Here is a 20,786-nt window from a genome sequence, read left to right on the forward strand (position 1 = left end):
TTAAAAATCCTTCAAGGCCTTCCCTGGAGCTGAGGTTCTGTGCAGGTGTATTTGTACCTGATGTGTCACCCGGACAGAGCCCTGCAGTGGGCATTGTCCTGATCTGAGAAGGCAAACAATAATCCCTTAGGTCCTTACTCCTGATTTTGGATCTAAGGAACTCTGGGACAATGGGAGGTGTGCTCTATATGACTTAGCCAGGTAAAAAAGTTGTGGATTTTTGGATAAAGTAATTAGAACTGGGGAGGAGAGCCCTGAGGAACAAATCAAACCTACTCCCACAGCAAGGGTGCAATGGAGTCCCACTGTGAAGTTTATTTTCCTCCAGTTTTTAGTGAATAGCAAAGCTGCTGGAAAGCACAAAACCTGAAGAAAAGAGGGCTGGGAAAGGATTATTTCCTTTTTCTTTCCTTTTTTAACTGTAGACTCGAGGCTAGTGACAAGCAAGTCCCTTTCACAATATTGCCACCGAAAAGTGTGACAGTATCACGATACTATTAAGCCAATTTGGGGATATTTTTAGGGTATAATTAACCCTATTTAATGGGAGGGGAGTTCCTGCAGGGAACTTAAATCCAGACTGGTTTTGTGCTGGGAAATTTAGCAAGGTACCACAGCACTGAAGGTACAGCTGCTGCAGGGCCCATCCCTCCTGACCTTTGAGGCAGTTCAGGAGACATGCCCTAATTACAGTAATTGGGTAAAATTGGATATGCATTGTCTGAAAACAGTGAATTTTACTCGAGTCAGGACTTCAATTAAGCCAGAGTTTGCAGAGCCTTTGCTGGGGTGTGTGTTCCATGAATCCCAGGGGAGCCAGCAGCATTAATCACATTGTGAATGCACTGCCCAGGGTGTCAGGAACTGGCCTTTAATGGCAGGAACTCTTCCTCTGTGTCTTCTGCAAGGAGAGGCACTTGACCTTTCTGTGTGAGATCCCAGTCCTTCAGTGAGCTGAGGCAATCAAGCACTTCTGTTGGAGCCTGGCCCTGGCGGGTTGTCAAGGCATGGAAATGTCACTCCTGACAACCTGGGGGTGCAGCAGGTCATGGGCTTGGAGATTCATTCCCAGTTGGTGCTTAGTGAAACTCCAGCTGAGAGCTGCTTTAGTTGGGTGACCTTGGAGTGCACAGGGATTCCAAAACCCTTGTGGGGTTTTTTTTCCTAAATTCTGTCTATCCATGGTTTTTATCCACTATCCATAAGTCCTACTGCCTTATGACTGTCTAGTCCTAGGCCTATTTCCTTATGGTTGTCTCAGCTGGAACAAAACACAGAATTTGGCTTTGGCAGTTGGACTTGATGACCTTAAAGATTTTTTTCCCAGCCTAAATGATTCTGTGTCTATAGAAATTCTTAGCAGATTAAATTCTCCTGCTCTTAGTACCAGTGAAAATCTGAAGCACCTCCACTGATGCCACTGATTTCCATTATTTAATTACTTTTCTGTTTTAAGCTAAAATCCCCTGTGGATCTGAAAGAACCCCAGTCCATTGGAGCAGTGTGTGAGAGCAGATGATGTTGTAGCTTTTCCTTTGAAAAACTCCTGGTTTCTGGTAATTAGAACCTTTAAACTCCAGACCATCCTGCATTTTTAATGAACACTGCTTGTTCAGTCCACAGGAACAGTCAGTCTCCATCTTTCCAATCTGTAATGTGAAAAAACAATGACAAGAATATAAATTAAAGCAGCCAGCAGCCAGGACCTGCCTGTGAGGGAACTGTGGTGCTACTCTGCTGGCTGGTGTCACCTGCAGCCATCACTGCTGGAGCAGTATTGAGGAGATTATTGATTAAAAATATCGAATAGCACTGAGCCACAAAGAAATTCTAGGAGAAGACACGATATAAAGAAGTCTCCTTTAAAAACCAGCTCCCTGGGAGATGTTGAAACCAGCTCATGCACGTCAGTGCTGTACAGTGGAAGGTTTTATAACTCATTGTCACACAGCAGTAAATCAGGAGTCTTGGGGGAAAAGCTAAAGACCTGTAATTCTGCCAGGAAAAGTCAATATGTGTCCTTGACAAGCACTTGCTGCCTCCAGACAGGTGACTTTGGGATTTTGGGTGGTTTCAAAACAGCAGCTCCTGTGTGTCACATGAGTTCCCTGTTGAGCCCAGCTCAAGTTGTGTTTTTAACATTCTGAATCTCCCCAGTTCTGTGTTAGGATTCCTTCCCTAGAATTTCTCCCTTTTCCAAGGCTCTCTTGTCCTTATTAGGAGTTTAGAGAGGCTTTGGACTGGATTTTGTATGGGATTCCTAGACCAGAACTCCATGTCTGTCCATTCTCTGAACCTGCTAATTCAGAAATGCTGAATAGGTGCTGCCTCAAATCTCTGTGTCCTCCACAACCCCAGATGGGATGGAAAACCTCCCTTCTGGTAACTTTTTAAACTCAATTTTTACAATTTCACAGCACATCTCTAGCAGAGAGCCTCTACCTGACTTGAGCTTTCTGTTTTCCCCTAATGACTTTTAAAATGCCTTGTCATTTAACCCTGACTGACCATTCTTCAACTACCAACTTTCTCTGTATTCCTATTTTTACATTTCTATTCATTGCTATTAAACTTAACTGACATAAAATGCTATTTTTACATCAATATTTTTAGGCTTTGTTTCTTGCCACCACCACATCTGCTTTTAATAACGTGGCTTTTTGCCCAGTGTAATTTTACTCCATGTTTGTGGATTCATGGCTCCATGTACACGTCCTTGTACAAAGCTCATTTTGTGTTAATATTTCTCACTTTAATGTTCCCAGACAGCTACTCTGACAATTGCTTTAAACTTGGGGAAATTATCCCTTTGACAGTTCCAAACATTTGTATCGTTGCCTGGTGCCATGTTCTGCTCTCTCAGGGTAAATATCTCCACGTGGTGCTCAGTGCTGCTTAGCCAGCAGCAGATTTGGAGGTTTTTAGATTTTTAGGTGAGCAATTAACTTCTCTTTTTGTTGGATGTCACACTGGTGCTGAACTTCCTCTGGTAAGGTTTGAAGGAGATTTTTTCTTGCTGTCTGCATGAGAAATCCAACCAGTGCTCTGCTCTGCTGCCATGTCAGAACATCTTAGATGGCTCTTTAAATCTGGACTGGAGGCTTTGAATTTCAGTTTCCTTTAATTTCATCCTTTCAAGTAAAGCAGGTCCCAGAGAATTCCTCCTGCTATGTTCCAGCCAAGTTTGAACTGCACTTTGCCCTGCCTGGTGTCCTTTGAGGCCCTGTGGTTCAGGATAATCCAGCAGATGAGACTTTCATACATCCCCTTCTCTCTTCCCATTCTGTATTTATCAAACTCATACCAGTTCCTTTTCTCCCAACATTCCCTTTGTCCCATCTACCCCACAATTATCAGGGAGATAGGGATGGCATAATCTTTTCCACCATTAGTTGGTGACCCCCAAAATCAGGAGGTTACCTGTATCCTACACTGTGTCACCTGAGATCTACATTTGTCATTCACCAAAAAAAAAAAAAAAAAAAATCTTTTTCTGTAGAATTCTCAATGTTTTATTGCTCTCTGTGGGAGTAAAAGCCCATTCAGTGCCTGACTTTTCCCTGGCAAACCTCTAATCCAATAATAAAAGAACCTTTGGTTTCCCACCAGCCTAAACCTGGCTCTTAGATTCAAAAGAATAAATATATATATATTTATACATCAAGAGATCATATTTATGCTGCCTTTTTGTCACACTGAAAACCAGCTTGCCATTTGAATCACCTCACAAGACTCAAAATGTCTACATTTTGCTTTCCTTTACAGGATCTGATTAAAAATAAGAGATGATGGTTTTGTCTTGATTAAATTTGTTCTAAAAATCATGCAATAATGTGTTCAAATGAAATAGTATTGCTCTGTTGCTTGATTAAGGTAAGATAATTGTGGGCGTAATTTTCATCAAATTAATTGAAAATAATGGATGGGGGAAGGAGGAAGGGAAGAGAAATCTGTGACAGAATTAACATGGAGCAACAGCTCTGACTAAAGTGGAATTAGAGAGGAATTGGGCCATTTTTGTTGTTAATGGGCTTTGAGTGTTTTCAACATTTCTCTTTCCAGAGCCTGATTTCTCTTACCTGGATGCCCTGGCTCCCTATCAGCCCTTGGCGATGAAATGTGTTTACTGCCCCATTGACACAAGACTCAACTTTATTCAGGTGTCTAAATTACTCAAAGAAGTCCAGGTAATGAATTTTCTGCTGCCTTTTCTTAAATTTCTTCACACAGCTGAAATTAAATAAATGAAATGTGGGGAAATGTTGCATTGAACGGAAATGGAGACAGCACCCAGATCCTTTTCTCCATGAAGAGGACACAGCATTGAGCTCTGCTTTAGGAGAGCTCTAAGAAAAAGAGGGTTTTTGTAGTATCTACTCTTTCCTCTCAACTCTTTGTGCTTTAGTGGCCCATCCATTTGTTTCTACTAAAATTTGCTTTCTGACTCATGACATAATTAAAATAATAACCAGATTTTTTTCCTGGCTGAGTATTTCCCTGTGTTCTATCTTGCTGAACTCTGAAATACACATTCTTCCAAACCTCCTCACAATGCCTGCATCTCTTTATCTCATTGTTCTGCAACCTGGCTTGTCACTGCAAGCTGACAGAGCCTGCCTTTGCATAAACATCTCCTTCATGTTACTGCTGATGTGTTGTGCTGTCTCCAGGGCAGCTTGCAGAACCACTGGCTTCTCCTTTGGCTTCCTCAAACCCTGCAGTGGCAACCAGCCTGTTTATGCTTTCTTACCATATTGCTGCAAAACTCCAGGAGTCGTTTTTGCAGCCTTGATTATTATTGATGGCCGGAGTTTCTGCAGCCCCACATGTTGACATTGGGATGGTCTCCACCACTGTTACCATTTCCTTCCAGTTAATCTGGCAAGGATTTGGGAGAAAAACCCTATTTCATATTTTTATTTTTTCTCTCCTTGTGTCAAGTCTGATATCAAAGTGGCGACAAGACATAAATTCCACGAGGATCGCTGCATCCAGTTTGCAGAACTGGCTTCTCCTTTGTCTTGCTTAAACCCTGCAGTGGCAACCAGCATGTTTATGTTTCAGAGGTTGATTTTGCAGCCTTGATTATTGACAGCCAAGGTTTCTGCAGCCCCACATGTTCTCACTGGAATGGTCTCCACCACTGTTACCATTTCCTTCCAGTGTATTTGGCCTGGATTTGGGAGAAAACCCTGTTTCATATTTTTATTCTTTTCTCTCCTTGTGGCAAGTATGATATCTTGCCACAGTGGCAAGGCATAAATTCCAATAAGTGGCGATAAGACATAAATTCCGGGAGAGTCACCGCTTCCAGTTTGCAGAACTGGCTTCTCCTTTGGCTTCCACTTTGCAGAACTGGCTTCTCCTTTGGTTTCTTTAAACCCCGCAGTGGCAACCAGCCTGTTTATGCTTTCTTAACATATTGCTGCAAAACTCCAGGAGTTGTTTTTGCAGCCTTGATTATTGAGGTTTCTGCAGCCCCACATGTTGACATTGGGATGGTCTCCATCGCTGTTACCATTTCCTTCCAGTTAATCTGGCAAGGATTTGGGAGAAAAACCCTATTTCATATTTTTATTTTTTCTCTCCTTGTGGCAAGTCTGATATCAAAGTGGCGACAAGACATAAATTCCACGAGGATCGCTGCATCCAGTTTGCAGAACTGGCTTCTCCTTTGTCTTGCTTAAACCCTGCAGTGGCAACCAGCATGTTTATGTTTCAGAGGTTGATTTTGCAGCCTTGATTATTGACAGCCGAGGTTTCTGCAGCCCCACATGTTCTCACTGGAATGGTCTCCACCACTGTTACCATTTCCTTCCAGTGTTTTTGGCCTGGATTTGGGAGAAAACCCTGTTTCATATTTTTATTCTTTTCTCTCCTTGTGGCAAGTATGATATCTTGCCACAGTGGCAAGGCATAAATTCCAATAAGTGGCGATAAGACATAAATTCCGGGAGAGTCACCGCTTCCAGTTTGCAAAACTGGCTTCTCCTTTGGCTTCCACTTTGCAGAACTGGCTTCTCCTTTGGTTTCTTTAAACCCTGCAGTGGCAACCAGCCTGTTTATGCTTTCTTACCATATTGCTGCAAAACTCCAGGAGTTGTTTTTGCAGCCTTGATTATTGAGGTTTCTGCAGCCCCACATGTTGACATTGGGATGGTCTCCACCACTGTTACCATTTCCTTCCAGTTAATCTGGCAAGGATTTGGGAGATAAACCCTATTTCATATTTTTATTTTTTTCTCTCTTTGTGGCAAGTATGAAATCTTAGCACAGTGGCAAGGCATAAATTCCGATAAGCGGCGATAAGACATAAATTCCGGGCAGGTCACCACTGCACGCATCTCCAGCTCCTGGAAACTCCTGGAGCAGTTTCTAGCAATGCTGATGGGAATTCCACCCTGTTCCCTTGCAGCCCCTGCACGTGGTGTGCCCCGAGCAGTACACGCAGCCCCCTCCCACGCAGTCCCACCGCACAGACCTGATGATCGACTGCCAGCCCCCGGCCATGTCCTACCGCCGCGCCGAGGTGCTCACGCTGCCCTACAAGCGCCGCTACGAGAAGATCGAGATCATGCCCGACGTGAGTCCCTGCAGGGCACAGGCACAGGGGGTGTTCCTGCTCACACAGCCAAATTCCAGCTCAGCAGCCTCTGGGAAGTCGTGGAATGGCAGAGTTGTTGTGGTTGGAAAAGGTCTTTAAGGCCATTCTGTTGAGCTGTGAGCCAGCGCCACCGCTGTGGTTGGCCTCGAGTGCCACTTCCAGGGGTGGGGACTCCTCCACCTTTCTTTCCACGAGGGAGTTGTTCCCAATATCCAACCTAAACCTCTTCTGGTGCTACTAGAAGCTGTCTCCTCTCATCCTGTCCCTGTGCCCTGGGATCAGAGCTCAACTTCCCCTGGCTGTCCCCTCCTGTCAGGGAGTTGTGCAGAGCCACAAGGTCCCCCCTGGGCCTCCTTTTCTCCAGGCTGAGCCCCTTTCCCAGCTCCCTCAGCCACTCCTGGTGCTCCAGCCCCTTCTCCAGCTCTGTTCCCTTCCCTGGACACACTCCAGCCCCTCAATGTCCTTCTTGTTGTGAAGGATCCAGAACTGTCCTCAAGACTGGAGGGGCAGCCTCAGAACTAAAGGTATTTGTCCTTAAGATATCTTGGGGCTGGAATTTACAGTTAATTCTCATCATGTAAAGCACATTCTGTCAACTGGAGAGCTAGGAAAGTACCATTTTTGAGATAATGTCACTCTATAAACTAATGGGAGCTAAAAACAACCTATTGGCTGGCTGAGAGAGCTGTTCAGCCTGGACAAGAGACCTCAGAGCCCCTTCCAGTGCCTAAAGGGACTTCAGGAGAGCTGAAGAAAGACTTGGGATAAGGCATGGAGGAATAGGACACAGGGAATGGCTTCCCACTGGGAAAGAGGAGATTAGGATGATATCTTGGGAAGGATTTCCTGGTTGGGAGGGTGGGGAGGAGCTAGGCTGGAATTCCTGGAGAAGCTGTGGCTGCCCCTGGGAGTGTCCAAGGCCAGGCTGGAGCAACCTGGGGTAGAGGAAGGTGTCAGGATTGGAGTGGGATGAGCTTTAAGGTTCCTTCCAACCCAAACCATTCCATGATTCTGTGATTGTGAGCAGGCAAAAACTGTGTTCAGGTGAGTTGTCCTTTGCAAGAAAATCCCATCCCACAAGACAAACAGTGATCTTTGCCATGTGTGAAGTAACCAGTCACCTTCAGTTTAAATAGGAGGAAGTTTTAGGCAGAGCAGTTTGAGTTAGTGCCCCAGGACCATGGAAAGGATCCAGAGAATCTAGGAGTTAGTAGCCAGCAGTTATCCTTCCCCTTCCCCAAATTCACCTGCTGTTAGAAATACCCTTCCCAGTAAGGATCAGTTCTCAGTCATGGTAAAGAAGCTGTGAAAAGGCTTATTTGTATTCCAACAATTTCCATAAATGGTTAATTCCTACAGGCTGCAGGAGCCCAGCAGGTTAATGGATTGCTTGTAGCCATCTAAAATGTGGATTACTTATCCCCACAACATCTATTAATGATTTATTAACCCCATAAGTCAAATCCAAATGGACCCATATTACCAAGGGTGACCCATATGCTGACAGACATGAGCTTAAAATATTTTTTTGACAATCCAATCAGCACAAATGTGTCCTTGGATCAAAGGTGACAGTGGCTTTTTGCAAACAGGCATTACTGCCCTTTAGAAACTGGAATGTTGAGTGACTTTTCATTGGAGTGCAGAAGGAGGAAGGCATCCTTTAGCTGAACCAAATATGAAGTGCAGAACTGGGACCCACCCAGTAACAAATCCCTCAGCCAGCCCACAACACCCACTGCCACCATTTCACACCATTTCTGTGAGGAGCCTGCCCAGCCCACTGCTTGGAGACAAGGAGAGGGCTTTAATTACAAAATATGCTTGGCTGCAGCTCCATCTTGGCATGTATATTTAATTGTTTGGGAAATTTACATATTTATTGGATGCTATTAAACCTAAGACTGGTGAAACTTGGCTTCAATTCACCAGCATGAAACCAATCCTGAGTTCAGAGTGCAGGGAGCCAGCCTGGGGCTCACTGATTATTCAAATCCCACTGAAGCTTTGGGTTTCCACCTAAACTCTGAGGTGGAGCTGAGCCTTTGTGTGAGAGCCTGTCCCTTGTGTCAGCCCCTGAAGGGACTGGATTCCAGCCCTCCTGCACTTCCCAAAGCTGCTGGGAGGGAGGATGCTCTGCAGGGAATGTGGCATCACCAACCTGGGAAAAGCAGCTGGTTTCTGTTGCATTCCCTTTAACTTGGAGAGGTCCAGCAGAAATCTGGGAAAAGGACAGAAAGGGCCTTTTTTTCTCCTCCCCTAACAAATAAAATCCAATTCTGTTCCCACAGCCATCCTAATTTTAGAGCTGTCCATGCTCAGGGAGGAGAAATAGCTTGTGATTGTCCATATCCAGGGATTCTTCAGGCTGATTGTTCACCCTGAGAAGGCTCTGGAGTGACCTTTCAGCACCTGAAGGGGGACTCCAGGAAAGCTGGAGAGGGACCTTGGACAAGGGGTGGAGTGTCAGGAGAAGGGGGAATAGCTCCCATTGCCACAGGGCAGGGTTAGGTGGGATATTGGGGACAAATTCTTCCCTGTGAGGATGGGGAGGCCCTGGAATAGAATTCCCAGAGAGGCTTTGGCTGCCCCTGGATCCCTGGAAGTGACCAAAGCCAGGCTGGATGGGGCTTGGAGTAACCTGGGGTAGTGGAAGGTGTTCCTGCCTGTGGCAGGGGGTGGCACTGGGTGAGATTTTAGGTTCCTCCCAACCCAATCCATTCTGGGATTTCCCTGGTTCCAAAGCTGCTCTTCACAACTCCTTGCAAAAGCTGCTTGTTCTGTGGTGATCCTCCTGAAAAGACTCCAGAGAGCAAGGCTGTGCTTCAGGACTGTTACCAGGATGCCATTCCCCAACTCCAAGATATGCAAATCATCTTCCAAAAGAGGATCTTGCTCCTTCTTTTTAAGGGAACTACATGGTCCTGGTAAAAAATGGATGCAGCTTCCCCTTCTGCTGAGTGGGTTGTGCAAGACAGGTTTCAGACATGATGGATGGGGCTCTCTGGTGTGGGAGTATTTGCTGCTTAATGTTCCCTTTTCAGTAGATTAGGGTTCCTGAATATAGGAATTTCTGTACTGCAAGGAAAGGGCATTTGTTTAATATGGGCTCCCACCAGCCCTGGGGTTCTGTGCAGGCTCAAGTGGCAATTGAAAAGGGCATTTTATAGCTCCTAGAAACATTGCAGTGGCTTGTTATTTGTCAAAACCATGTTGGCCTGAAATGGAATGATGAAATCCACCCTGGAAAAACCAGTAATTGCTAGATGTGCTGCAGGGCTGGGATTTGTGTGTGATGTAAACCTTAAAGTCTCATAAAGGAATGGCTGCTGCAATGAAGTCCTGATCAGGGCCCCCTCCTGACATCCCCAGTCCCTTTCCCAGCTCAAAGTTCTGCCTGGAACCTTCCAGCTTTTGGAAACCAAAGGGTTGGCTCAGTGTGGCTCCACTCAGTGCAGGCTGATGCTGTGCTGGAGTGAAATTTCCTTCCCAAAACTTGCAGTGATTCAGATCCTGGCCTGTCAGACTAATGGAAATTTACTTTTACTGCTGGACCTTGTCTATATTTCAATCACTTCAGCGAGGAGCAAAGGCAGGTCAGGCAGGCCTGTTGTATGATAATGAGATTTACACTCACAGCAGCCTTTGTTTGGAGAGAGTTTTTACCAGTCCCAAGGCATCAGGCTGGAATGGCTCTTCCAGGGATTGTGCAAATCTTTACACTTTAAATCATTTCTTCTCAGCATCTGCCTCTCACTTTAAAAAAAAAAAAAAAAAAAAAAAATATATATATATAAAAAGACTGCTTCCTGGAAATTGGTTAGGCATTGTCTGCTTGCAGGAGAAAGATGGGAAAATGGAAAACACCTCCTGGAGCAAACAGATAAAATTAAACAGTAGTGTCTGAGCAAATAAAGTGCCTCCAGTTTAATTACAGCTGAACAATGGTGCGGATCACTCGGTGCCTGCAGCTGACACTTCACTCAGGGCTCTGTGCTCTTCAAATACTCCATTTTGTGTTCTTCAGGACACAGCCCAGTCAGGAGAGCGTCAATGTACAAGGCACAGCCTGACACCAAGTGAAATTATCAGAAAATACTGCGGAGGAGAATTAGGAAAATAGCCATTATAATTATGGAGGTTTCATCTTGGCTCCTTTTCCTGACTTTTACCTGACCTTTCCGACTTCCTTCTGTGTTTCAGGAACTAAAGAGTTTTGAATTCTGTCCTTCTTCCCACCCTCAGCTCATTTTGGTGACCTCACATTATCCAGTCTCTGACCTCTGTGTTCCTTTTTCCCTGACTTTTCCCCTGGGTTCAATGTGCTGTAGCCTCACAAGAAGTGAAATTCAACCTGTTTAAATGAAATACAACCTAAGTGAAATAGAACCTGTTGAAGAGAAATAGAACCTGTTTGCTTCTGCTGCTCAGCCCTGCCCCAGCTCCCAGCTCACTGCAGAACTGCCTGGGGTCTCTCACCGAGTTGGACCTCACCTTTTGACATTCCACCAAAACAGCTCTTTCCCAGCTTTTCCCAACTTTCCTCATACAAAGCCAGAACCAGTGCTGATAAATCCCCCTGATTTACATCAGCAGAGCTCAGTGCAGCCTTTATTTTCTCCTTAGAAATGTCTCCTGCCTCACTCTGGTGTCTCTTCTCTCCTGGCCATTCAGCCTGAGTGAGTTCTTCTCCCTCCTCCTCTCTTTTTTGTGCTTGGAATGTGTTATCCTTCATTTCCTTTGCCTTTTTTTGCTGCTGTACCTTTTCTGGGGTTGGTCTTACCCACAGGTTGTCCTGTTTAGTCAGGTGGAACTCAGATCTGCTTTTCTGCTTCCAGCCTGCCTTTGCCTGCCTGTATTAATGTCTAGGTTTGTTTTTCCTTTCATTTTTGATGGCTGGCTGTAAGATAACACTTTTCTAGCCTGGCATTCAGCTCTCTCTTCCCAGTCAGCTTCAACAACAACATCCCATCCTGACTTAACATTCTGACCCATAAAATGGTTACTATATTTTGAATATTTTGATTTATGCAGTTTTTATGCCTTTCAAATGACTCATCTCTTGCATCTGCAAGCTTTACTGCCTTTGCTTTGAAGATATTTCATGTCCTTGCTTCCCCTACCTGTCATTTTTCATTCAAATCCAAGCCTAATTTCTGCTTCTGCTGGTTCTGTTTTCCACCATCCTTTTTTAAGTTCCTCAAACAGTTGTTCCCTGCCTGCTCCCAGGCTCCTGGGGAAGAGCTTCATTAAACAGCCATAAATCTCCTTCATTGCACTCCTTAAATATTCCTTAAACTGCTTTTTTGGCACAGGATTGGCAAAAGCCAGTGGTTAGAGTTAGTGCTGAATGGTTAGAGTGAGTTCTGGTGCTTGGAATGCCCCCCAGGATGATTCCCTGGTGGTTGGCTGATGTCTTTCTGGTTTGGGGACAAGATTTTGGGGACAAGGTTCCTCCTGCTGATCTGGAGCCCTGGTCCAGTAGCTGCACGTGGAACATGCTCATGGAAAAGAGGAGCTTTAATTCATTGCTCCAAACTGCAGACTGCACCTCATGCTGCTTTTATTTCTTCACTGGCTGCTGGCTCTGTGGAAGTCCAAAGCCAAGATCACTTTTGCAAGTGATAATAGCAAAATCTTTAGGTATTCATGATGTGATTCTTTATCCACTGAAGTTAATGAGACTTTAAAATCTGCTCCAGAGAGAGCTGTGGGAGACCCCCAGCAAGTGCCAGCTCTGTGAAGTTGGGGGTAACTCTGCAGCTGAATTAAAACCCTTGGATTGTGTCAGATGTGAGGCTGAAAGCCCAACAGGACCTGACTCAGATCACCCACTAATGATCCCACAGATGCCCTTCATTTCTGGCCTGTTCTCTGGTGGAAAAGCCTTTGTTCCTTTAGGCCTCAGAAGCAAAATTCCCCAATTTCCATCCTGCCTGCAGTGTGCCTGTGCCTTGTTCCCTGTGCCTGCTGGTCACAAATCCACAGGCACATTTCAATCTCCTTTCACCCCATGTGTTTGACCCCACATTTTTTTGTCCCTCTGAAGGATCTGACAGTTGCAGAATTCCTGCTCTTGGCCCCTGGTTTAGCTGGGGCTGTAAAGCCAAGGCTGGATCTGTTGAAAACTCCTCCTGTGTTTAGCCTGGCCATCAGAGCTCCTGGTACTTAAATAATTAATAAATTAGTAACTAAATTACTTGAAAAAGTAAGAGATAAGAGGAGGCAAGCAAGTAAGAGATGAGGGAAATGACACCACCATCCAAATTTAAGTGACATAGCAAAGACCATGGTTTTAATTCTGCTTACAATACTGACTCTACAGATCCTCCCTCCCTTTTTTTTTTAAGTGAAAAGGCTGCTGCACAGCCTTGAAGCCATTTTTGTCTTGGTAAAGATGCTTTCCTGCACTCAGAAACTGGATTTGGTGTGTGTGAGGAGCAGGGGAGTGGAGAGATGGAGGATGAGGCTGGTTCTCCATTCAGGTTTTGCTGAGGAGTAGTTACAATAAAAGCCTCTGCAGGTGTGACCTCCAGGGCTTTCTCTGAACTCAGGCAGATCTTAAAATCCTTCTCTAATAATTGGCAGGGGATATTTTTTTGTCCCTTACAAATTCCATCCTATTCAGGGATCTGAGGGGGAATTGCTTCATACCCAGCAAGCTCCAAGGCTGTGTTCCATCATTCCCACCTGGAAATGGAAGTGCCCTCAGGGCTCACGTGGCCAGAACCCAGCTGCAGTTACCAACAGTGTTTATAATGTGCCTCCAAAAAATGTTAGATTTCAAATTGCAGAGACTTTTGCCCCTGCTGTTCCCAATAAATGCTGTTCAAGCCCCCACTGTCTCTGATGGCCAAAAACATCCTAATTTCCAGCCTACACATATTCACTGCTGGCCTGCACACATTTATTCCTAACATCATGTTTGGGCATAAATACATTTTCCCTTTTGTTGGTATTTTCCCTGTGGTGTTTATGTAGAATAATCAAATTCTCCCTTTGGCTTTCTTTTTTGCCAGGCTAAACAAGCCAAGCTATTTAGTTTCCCCTTACAAGACAGCTCCTCCTGCCTTATTTTACCCTTCAGAATCTCTTACTTGAACTGAAATTACCCACAATTTACAAGTAGTTCAGATGAAATCTTGCCAGGCCCAATGTAAAGAGTGATAGCTCATCTCAGGAAGAATTACCTGATATTTTCTGGACTTGCATTTACCCTTTTTCATGGCCATGTCACATTTGTGACTCTCCTGGTTGGACTAATAAACCTGAACCCTTCACCTCTGTCCTTTGCAGCAGCTGCCAGCCCACAGCAGAAATTCTCAGTATTAGCCCCATCCTTGGCCTTCATTTTGTGCTATTAAATTTCATCTTGGTTTTCTCACTCCAGTTCTTGTCTTTGAGTTTTTCCTCTCTCATAGCCCGGCCCTGTTTTCTGTTAAAGGTGCCCTACAAACTTCAGTAGGACCTTCTGCACCCTCCTCCTCATTCTGTGCTGAGGTCATTAATGAAAATTGGGGGAAGGCTCAAGAATGACCCTTCAGGAATTGCAGCAGCAGCAGCCCAGGAGTTCCCTGGGAAACTCTTTCCTTTAACCAGTGCTTTCCCCACCTCAGGACTGCCAAAGGAATGCACAGTCTGGGGTTTCCCATCTGCTTCTCTGGTTTGATCCCACCTTTAATGCAGAGATCCCACATTTATGCATTTGAAAATTTGAGTTTGAAAATCTGGAAAACACATTTAATGATGTAAAAACCCAGCAGGGCCCCTTTCTAAATACACATGCTACAGTCTAATGTACACATCAGTGATTTCAGATCCTACAGTTTCAGGGGATTTTAACTGCTGGTCACTTTGCTGTGCTCCTGCTTGTTCTCCATATCCAGCTCACCTCACTCAGCCCAAACTTTGCCTCTCCCTGCTTGGTCAGCCTTCCTGCACCCTCTCCAGTGTAAGCCAGAGGTGAAAAGGGAAAAGGGAGGAGTCTGGGGAGGTGTCCCAAAAATCTAAGAAGAAATTACTGGAACTGGGACGTTAAAATACTGTTGTACATCCAGCATGTCTGTCCCTGGGAGAATCCTCCAGAGAAGCAAGACCATGTGTGCTGGAACTGTGGTCCTGCCCTGATTTTATTCACTGATTATTCAGCCTCATTTTATTTTTACTGTGAAGTTTCAGGTCCCATCCTCAGGGGTTGTTCAGCCCCTCATTGCCAACAAGAAGATTTTTGGCTGGTGACTGAGGACAACTTAAACCTGGGGACGGTTGTCCCCATTGAAGTCTTTGGGAGAGTTTTAAGAGTGACTTAACCCACATGGTTCTTTATCAACATCTGTATTTTGGCCAACAGCAGAGTTTGGGCTCACATGCTGTGTGTCAAATCCTCTTTTGGCATGGAAAATGCAACCCTACAGGAAAGACTTAATGGTAAAAATATCTCTCCTCTGGTTTGGCGTGGGCAGACAGCTCTGATCACAGGAGGAGAACATCCCAAGCTAAAACCTGAAACACTGCACACATCCCCCCCAGATTTCTCCTAAGGCAGTCCAAGTGCTCATCCATGGGCAGGGGACTGATTAATGTGGTGTTAGATCTCAGTGTCCCTGCTTTGGTGGCTTTCCTGGTGCCAGCATGTGACACTGGGCTCGGGATAATGACTGGAAGGAAGACTCATTTATTCCTGCTTGGTGGGGGGCTTTTCAATCTCACACACAAAGGCACAACAAGAGCCAGCCACAGCAAGTTGGACAAATTCAACCTTGAAATGAGACACGGCTTCCTGGCTGCCAGGAGAATTAAAGTTTGAAACCACTTGTGAGGGGAAGCAGTGCAGTTGCCATAGCTTGGAGTTCAGACAAGACTTGCTGCCTCTGTGAAAAGGGTTTCTTTAATGCAGCATTTTGGAGGAGTTCTGTGATTTGTGTGTGCAGGAGGTCAGTTGAAAGGAGTGGAGCAGTGCTGCCTGGCCTTGGTGGGTGAATTACTGGATGTGATTAAATGACCTTTTTGGTTTGGGTCACTGAGTTTCTGTAATAAAAGGATTGGCTGCCACATGGAGAGAGCTGTGAGCTGGGGAGGAAATCAAAATGAATGCCTGTCCTACTGTCCTTCTGACTGTAAATAATCCAAGTGTTGCTGTTTAGCCTGTTGAAAGCCTGCAGAAATGTTAATAGTGAAATACTTCCGTGGCAGGAGAAGACTTTGGTTCCATACCACTCCCTGTTCTTTAAGGATCTTTCTCTTCACAGGATTTGTCATTTTGCTCTCCATCAGAGCCCGTTTTGTATCGATCCTCCTCAGGAAGGTGGTTGGAATGGAAAGTGCCTTCAACCACTGGGAAGGCAGCAGAACTCACTGCTGCAAGTGCTGCTGGTTTTAGATCCCAGGAGAAATCTGAAGCAATGATTGTCATTTTATTTTCATTCTCTTTGCCTTCAACAACAAACCATAAAGGCTGTATTCAAATTGCCTGCTTTAAAGGTCTTGAACAGAGACCCAGAGTAACAGTGAGATTAATTGCTCCATCAAGTTTGGATTTCTGGGATTCACCATGGCTGAATACAGACAGAATTTTGGGATTTTTAATGCAGCCCGTGTTTTTCCAACACACCAACTGCTTTATTCCAAGGAGATGCTCTCAAAATGTTCCTGCAGCTTTAACAGTGGCAGGTGAGATTTGCAGAACTTACTAAAACAACTTTGCCACCATCGAAGCCAACAGAAAAACCCTCTCAGTGCTTTCATGGCAAAAGGATTGGGCATCCTGGCGCCTTGAATTCCCTTGGAGGGAAAAAGGGAATAATTTCCTCCATTCATGAGCACTGTTTTCTGCAGGATTTTTTTGGAAAAGTGGCTGGAAGAGGTGCTTCCCAACTGGCCAACTTCCTCTGGTCTCAGCAGGTGCAGCACTGCCCACTCCATGCTCTGCCAGCAGTGTTAGATCCAAACTCCAAGCCAAAACTAGATATTATGTCTTTCAGGGAAGAATTATGTAAAAAGGCAGTGGAAAGGGTTTTGTGCAGCATTGTTGGAATAATTTCAAACTAATCAACAGTGGGTTGATTGAAAACATTGGGGTTTTAAGGACAAACACTTCTTATTCCAGATATTCTGCAGTCAGGGACTGAAAGGAAACTCACTTTGATTTTTCATTGTCCATCAGCATAACAAACATAATAATGCTGGATTAGACCACGAGTTCTGCTAACTAAAATTATTAATGAAGCAATTGTCTTTTCACACAAGGGTTCTCTGTGTTTATTATGGTTTTTGAGACCAGCCCTGGTTCCTGCAAACCTCGTGCTGCTCTGCTCATGGTGTGAAATCCATAATTTTGGGAGCTGGAAGGAGGCTGGGCAGGTCCGAGGAGCTCTCAGTCTATCAGTGGCTTTGTGTTTACAGTTCATTAGCCCATGTTTAAAAATACCACACTGCCAATTTATCTCACAGCTGGGTTCATGCACATTTTGAGCTGATCACTTGCTGAACAAAATCTCCTTTTGCTTCAGCTTGCAGATTCCCTCGTGCCCTTGGAGATCAAGCCTGGTATTTCCTTGGCAACAGTTTCTGCTGTGCTGCATACTAAGGACAACAAGCATGTGCTGCAGGTACAGTCTAATGGGAAAGGGAGAAAAATATCCTTACTCTGGCTTTTCCTGCCATCCAGGAGTCCAGCAACCCCTCCTGCAGCTCCTTCCCACTGGGACAGAGCCCTTGGCAGAGGCTTTGCCCTGGCATGTGCAGGTGAGGAATTACACCCAGAGCAGGGAGTGGGATGCAAATAAATCTCTCTGCCCTCTTTTCCTTGGCCATGTGCCTGGCTGAGATGAATGGGGAAGTGAGATAATTCCTGAAGAGAGGCTACAGATCATCCTGCTGTCCTCCAGAGTCAGGAACAGCATCAGTCAACCTCCCAGGACCAAGGGTTGGAGGAGAGAGATGACCTGGGACATCAGGCTTGGGAAGGGACCGTCTGCCTTCAGTTTCCCTGGAGGTTGTGCACCTCTGCCCTCCCTTCCTGCCACCCCCTTCAGGCTGGCACTGGAATTCCTGGCATGAGTGCTCTGCAGGAGGAGATGATGTCCAGGGACCTGCCCAGCAGTGGCTGCCCTGGTCCCCTTTCTCTCAGATCCATGAGCCTGCAGGACCTCACTGAGCAGCCCTTCCCACACTGGGCAGCAGAGCTGGCTGGCCCAGGACACTTGGGACGAGAGCCCAGCGTGGAAATGTCAGGGATGTGAGGGCTGGTGAGGATTTCTGTCAGAGCACAGCAGACAGGCTGCCCCCCTCTTCCCAAGCTGCTTCCCTGGAAACCCTCAGCAGCTCTGGCAAGTGCTGCAGTGGGATTGGTCTGAGGCTGCTGTTGTTCATTTTCTCCCTTTTCCACTCATTCCTGCTGCCAAATAAACTTAGACCTGGGCTTCAAATGCCAGAGTCCTCATAAATGGCTGGAGCTAAGCCACGTTCTCATTCCCTGAGTAGTTGCTCTCTCTGAATTTCTGTTTCCCAACCTGTTGCATCCTTTAGAGTGGGAAATTTGCCTGTTTCCCAACCTGCTGCATCCTTTTTTTTTCCTTCTCATCCATCAGCTCCCTCCAAAACCTCCCCAACCTCCTGCCAGCAAGAAGAGGAAGCGGGTGAGTGATGATGTGCCCGAGTGCAAATCTTTGAAGCCTCTGCTGAGTGGCTCCATCCCCATGGACCAGTTTGTGCAGACTCTGGAGAAGGTGAGGAGTCTTTGGTGGCAGGTGGGATTCCAGCAGGTTTCTGCACATCTCAGATGTGCTGCTCTGGTAGCAGAGAGAGGGGAAGTAATTTTAGTGTAGTTTGAAATGGAGAAAGGCCAGTGAGTGGCTAAAGTGCTCCAGGGTGCCCCTGCACTTCAGAATAGAGGGAATTGTTCCCTGTGGAGCTGTGTCCTACTGTGCAGGGTTCATGTCAGTGATCCCTCCTGTTTGTCATGGAAGCAGAGCTTGTGGGTGGGTGATTTGCTTCACAGAACTTTTGGATTCAGCAGCTGAGGGAGTCTCAATAGCATTTAAATTCCCACAAGATTTGTAAGAAGGTGACCAAGTGAAGAACAGATCCTGGGAATGTCTCCACTGGTGGAGGAGCCTCCTGAGGAAGCTGAACAAATTTGGTTGCTGCTCTGTGCAGTCTCGTTCTCAACTACAGGAGATAAAGGATTGCAGACTTCCAGTGCTTACAGGGGCTCCAGGAGAACTGGAGAGGGATTTGGGACAAGGGATGGAGGGACTGGACACAGGGAATGGCTTCCCACTGCCACAGGGCAGGGATGGATGGGATATTGGGAAGGAATTGTTCCCTGTAAGGGTGGGGAGACCCTGGAATAGAATTCCCAGAGAAGCTGTGGCTGCTCCTGGATCCCTGGCAGTGACCAAGGCCAGGTTGGACAGGGCTTGGAGCAATCTGGGATAGTGGGAGGTGTCCCTTGGAGCAATCTGGGATAGTGGGAGGTGTCCCTGCCCATGGCAGGAGGTGGAACTGGATGAGATTTAAGGTCCTTCCCAGCCAAACCAATCTGTGATTCCATGAAATTCCCCCTCACCCCAGTGCCCTGGTCTCTCCTCTGTCCCAGTTTCCCTGAGCTGTGCTGATTTCCCTCTCTCTCCCCCTCCCACCCCAAATCCAGCACGGCTTCAGCGACGTGAAGGTGGAGGACACGGCCAAGGGCCACATTGTGCTGCTGCAGGAGGCAGAGACCCTGATCCAGCTGGAGGAGGACTCCACCCACATCATCTGTGACAATGACGAGCCCCTGAGGGTCAAACTGAGGGACCTGGTGCTCAAATTCCTGCAGAAATTTTAACTCATAGACATCAGGAGGCTCTGCAAGGAGAGAGCCTGGAGCAGCAGAGCTTGGAGCTGTCCAAGGAGAGAGAGAGAGAGAGAATTTTGTGATTCAGAGAGACCAGAAACCACCTTCCCCTTCATGGAGGAGCAAGGGAGTATTTTTAATATCTATTTTTTAAATCTTATTTTTAACTTGTTTTGGAATACTTTGGAGGAGATTCCTGTTGTGTAAAATTGGGAGCTGGGAATCTTACAGGAGATAGGAGCTGCAGAGTAAATAACTGGAGTGTTTACTTACACCAGGGTGAACTGCTGCTCCCCTGTGTCCCTCAGCAGTCTCTGCCCCAGTCCTTCACCTGACAGAACTCTGTAGGAACATTAAAACAAAGGCCTTTTTCCTCCCACTGCTTCTTCCCAATCCCCAGACCCACTCCCTGCCTCTCCTCCCTGTGTGTCCTTCACTGGCACGAGGAGGAGGGGAGAGCTGGTGAGGCAAAGATTGTACAACTAAAAATGGGAAAAGGGGTCTGGTGGACATGGAGAACGGTGGGAAGAGCCTGGCCATTCCCTGCACAAGCAGAGGCACTTTGGCAAAGCTTTACCCTGGAGGAATTCAAGTGTTTATTGATGCTGCAGCCTCACCTGTTCCATCCACATCTGTCCATGGAGCTCCAGGCTCTTCCCTACAGCTGCTTCTTCCTGGGTTCCACCATCAGCAGTGGAGGAAACACCTCAGGAAGACACTTAGGGAAGTCCATAAAGTAGGAAAATTCCTAATGCTCATAAAAAACCGTTTGAGATTTAAGTGCCTCTTGTTTCTACCTTCCAAAAACTTGTTCTTTCAGCCCCCCCTCCCAAATCCTGGATGGAATTCTCAGTCATTTCTCCAAAGCCATCTGTACTGCAGACCTGGGGAGGCTTTTCCCTCCCCAAATCACCTATGTGGGGCCTCACCTCAGTCAATAGTACTGCTTTTAAAGGCAACCCATTTCTCAGATTTACTGCTGTTCATTTTTTATTGGATTGTTTTGTATTTATTTGGTGTTAAAAAATAAAAAGCAGAGTGAGCCTGCCCAGGAGGGAGCACATCCTGTGGTTTATAAAAGCCTCTCCATGGCCATTCCACATCCATGTCCTGACACCTTTGGGAAATAAAGCTACTCCTCCAGTTCATCCCTTTGAGGAGATGCAGGCAGTGGAAGCAGCTCTGTAATGAAATCTCTTTGCCACTGCAGTGTCCCCAGCCCATCCCATTGCCATGAAGGATTTCTGTTGGCTTGGGTGTGCAGATCCCAGCACCCACACCTTTATCCTGTGTGAGGAGTGGTGTCATGGCTGTGTGAGGAGTGGTGTCACCAACAGGAAAAAC

General features: G+C 46.1%; 1 protein-coding gene across 1 annotated transcript in view; it reads left to right on the top strand.

Annotated features, from left to right (window-relative positions):
- Positions 1–20,493, top strand: part of INTS9 (integrator complex subunit 9) — a 61,576-nt gene extending 41,083 nt beyond the window's left edge. The window contains exons 13-17 of the mRNA XM_059843128.1: positions 4,063–4,187; positions 6,416–6,583; positions 17,113–17,211; positions 18,193–18,330; positions 19,257–20,493. Coding sequence (XP_059699111.1) covers positions 4,063–4,187; positions 6,416–6,583; positions 17,113–17,211; positions 18,193–18,330; positions 19,257–19,433 — 707 coding nt within the window. The 3' untranslated portion in view covers positions 19,434–20,493. The remainder of the gene's footprint in view (positions 1–4,062; positions 4,188–6,415; positions 6,584–17,112; positions 17,212–18,192; positions 18,331–19,256) is intronic.
- Positions 20,494–20,786: the final 293 nt, after the last annotated feature.

This window comes from Haemorhous mexicanus, chromosome 3, assembly GCF_027477595.1.
Source record: "Haemorhous mexicanus isolate bHaeMex1 chromosome 3, bHaeMex1.pri, whole genome shotgun sequence".
Classification (NCBI taxonomy): Eukaryota; Metazoa; Chordata; class Aves; order Passeriformes; family Fringillidae; genus Haemorhous; species Haemorhous mexicanus.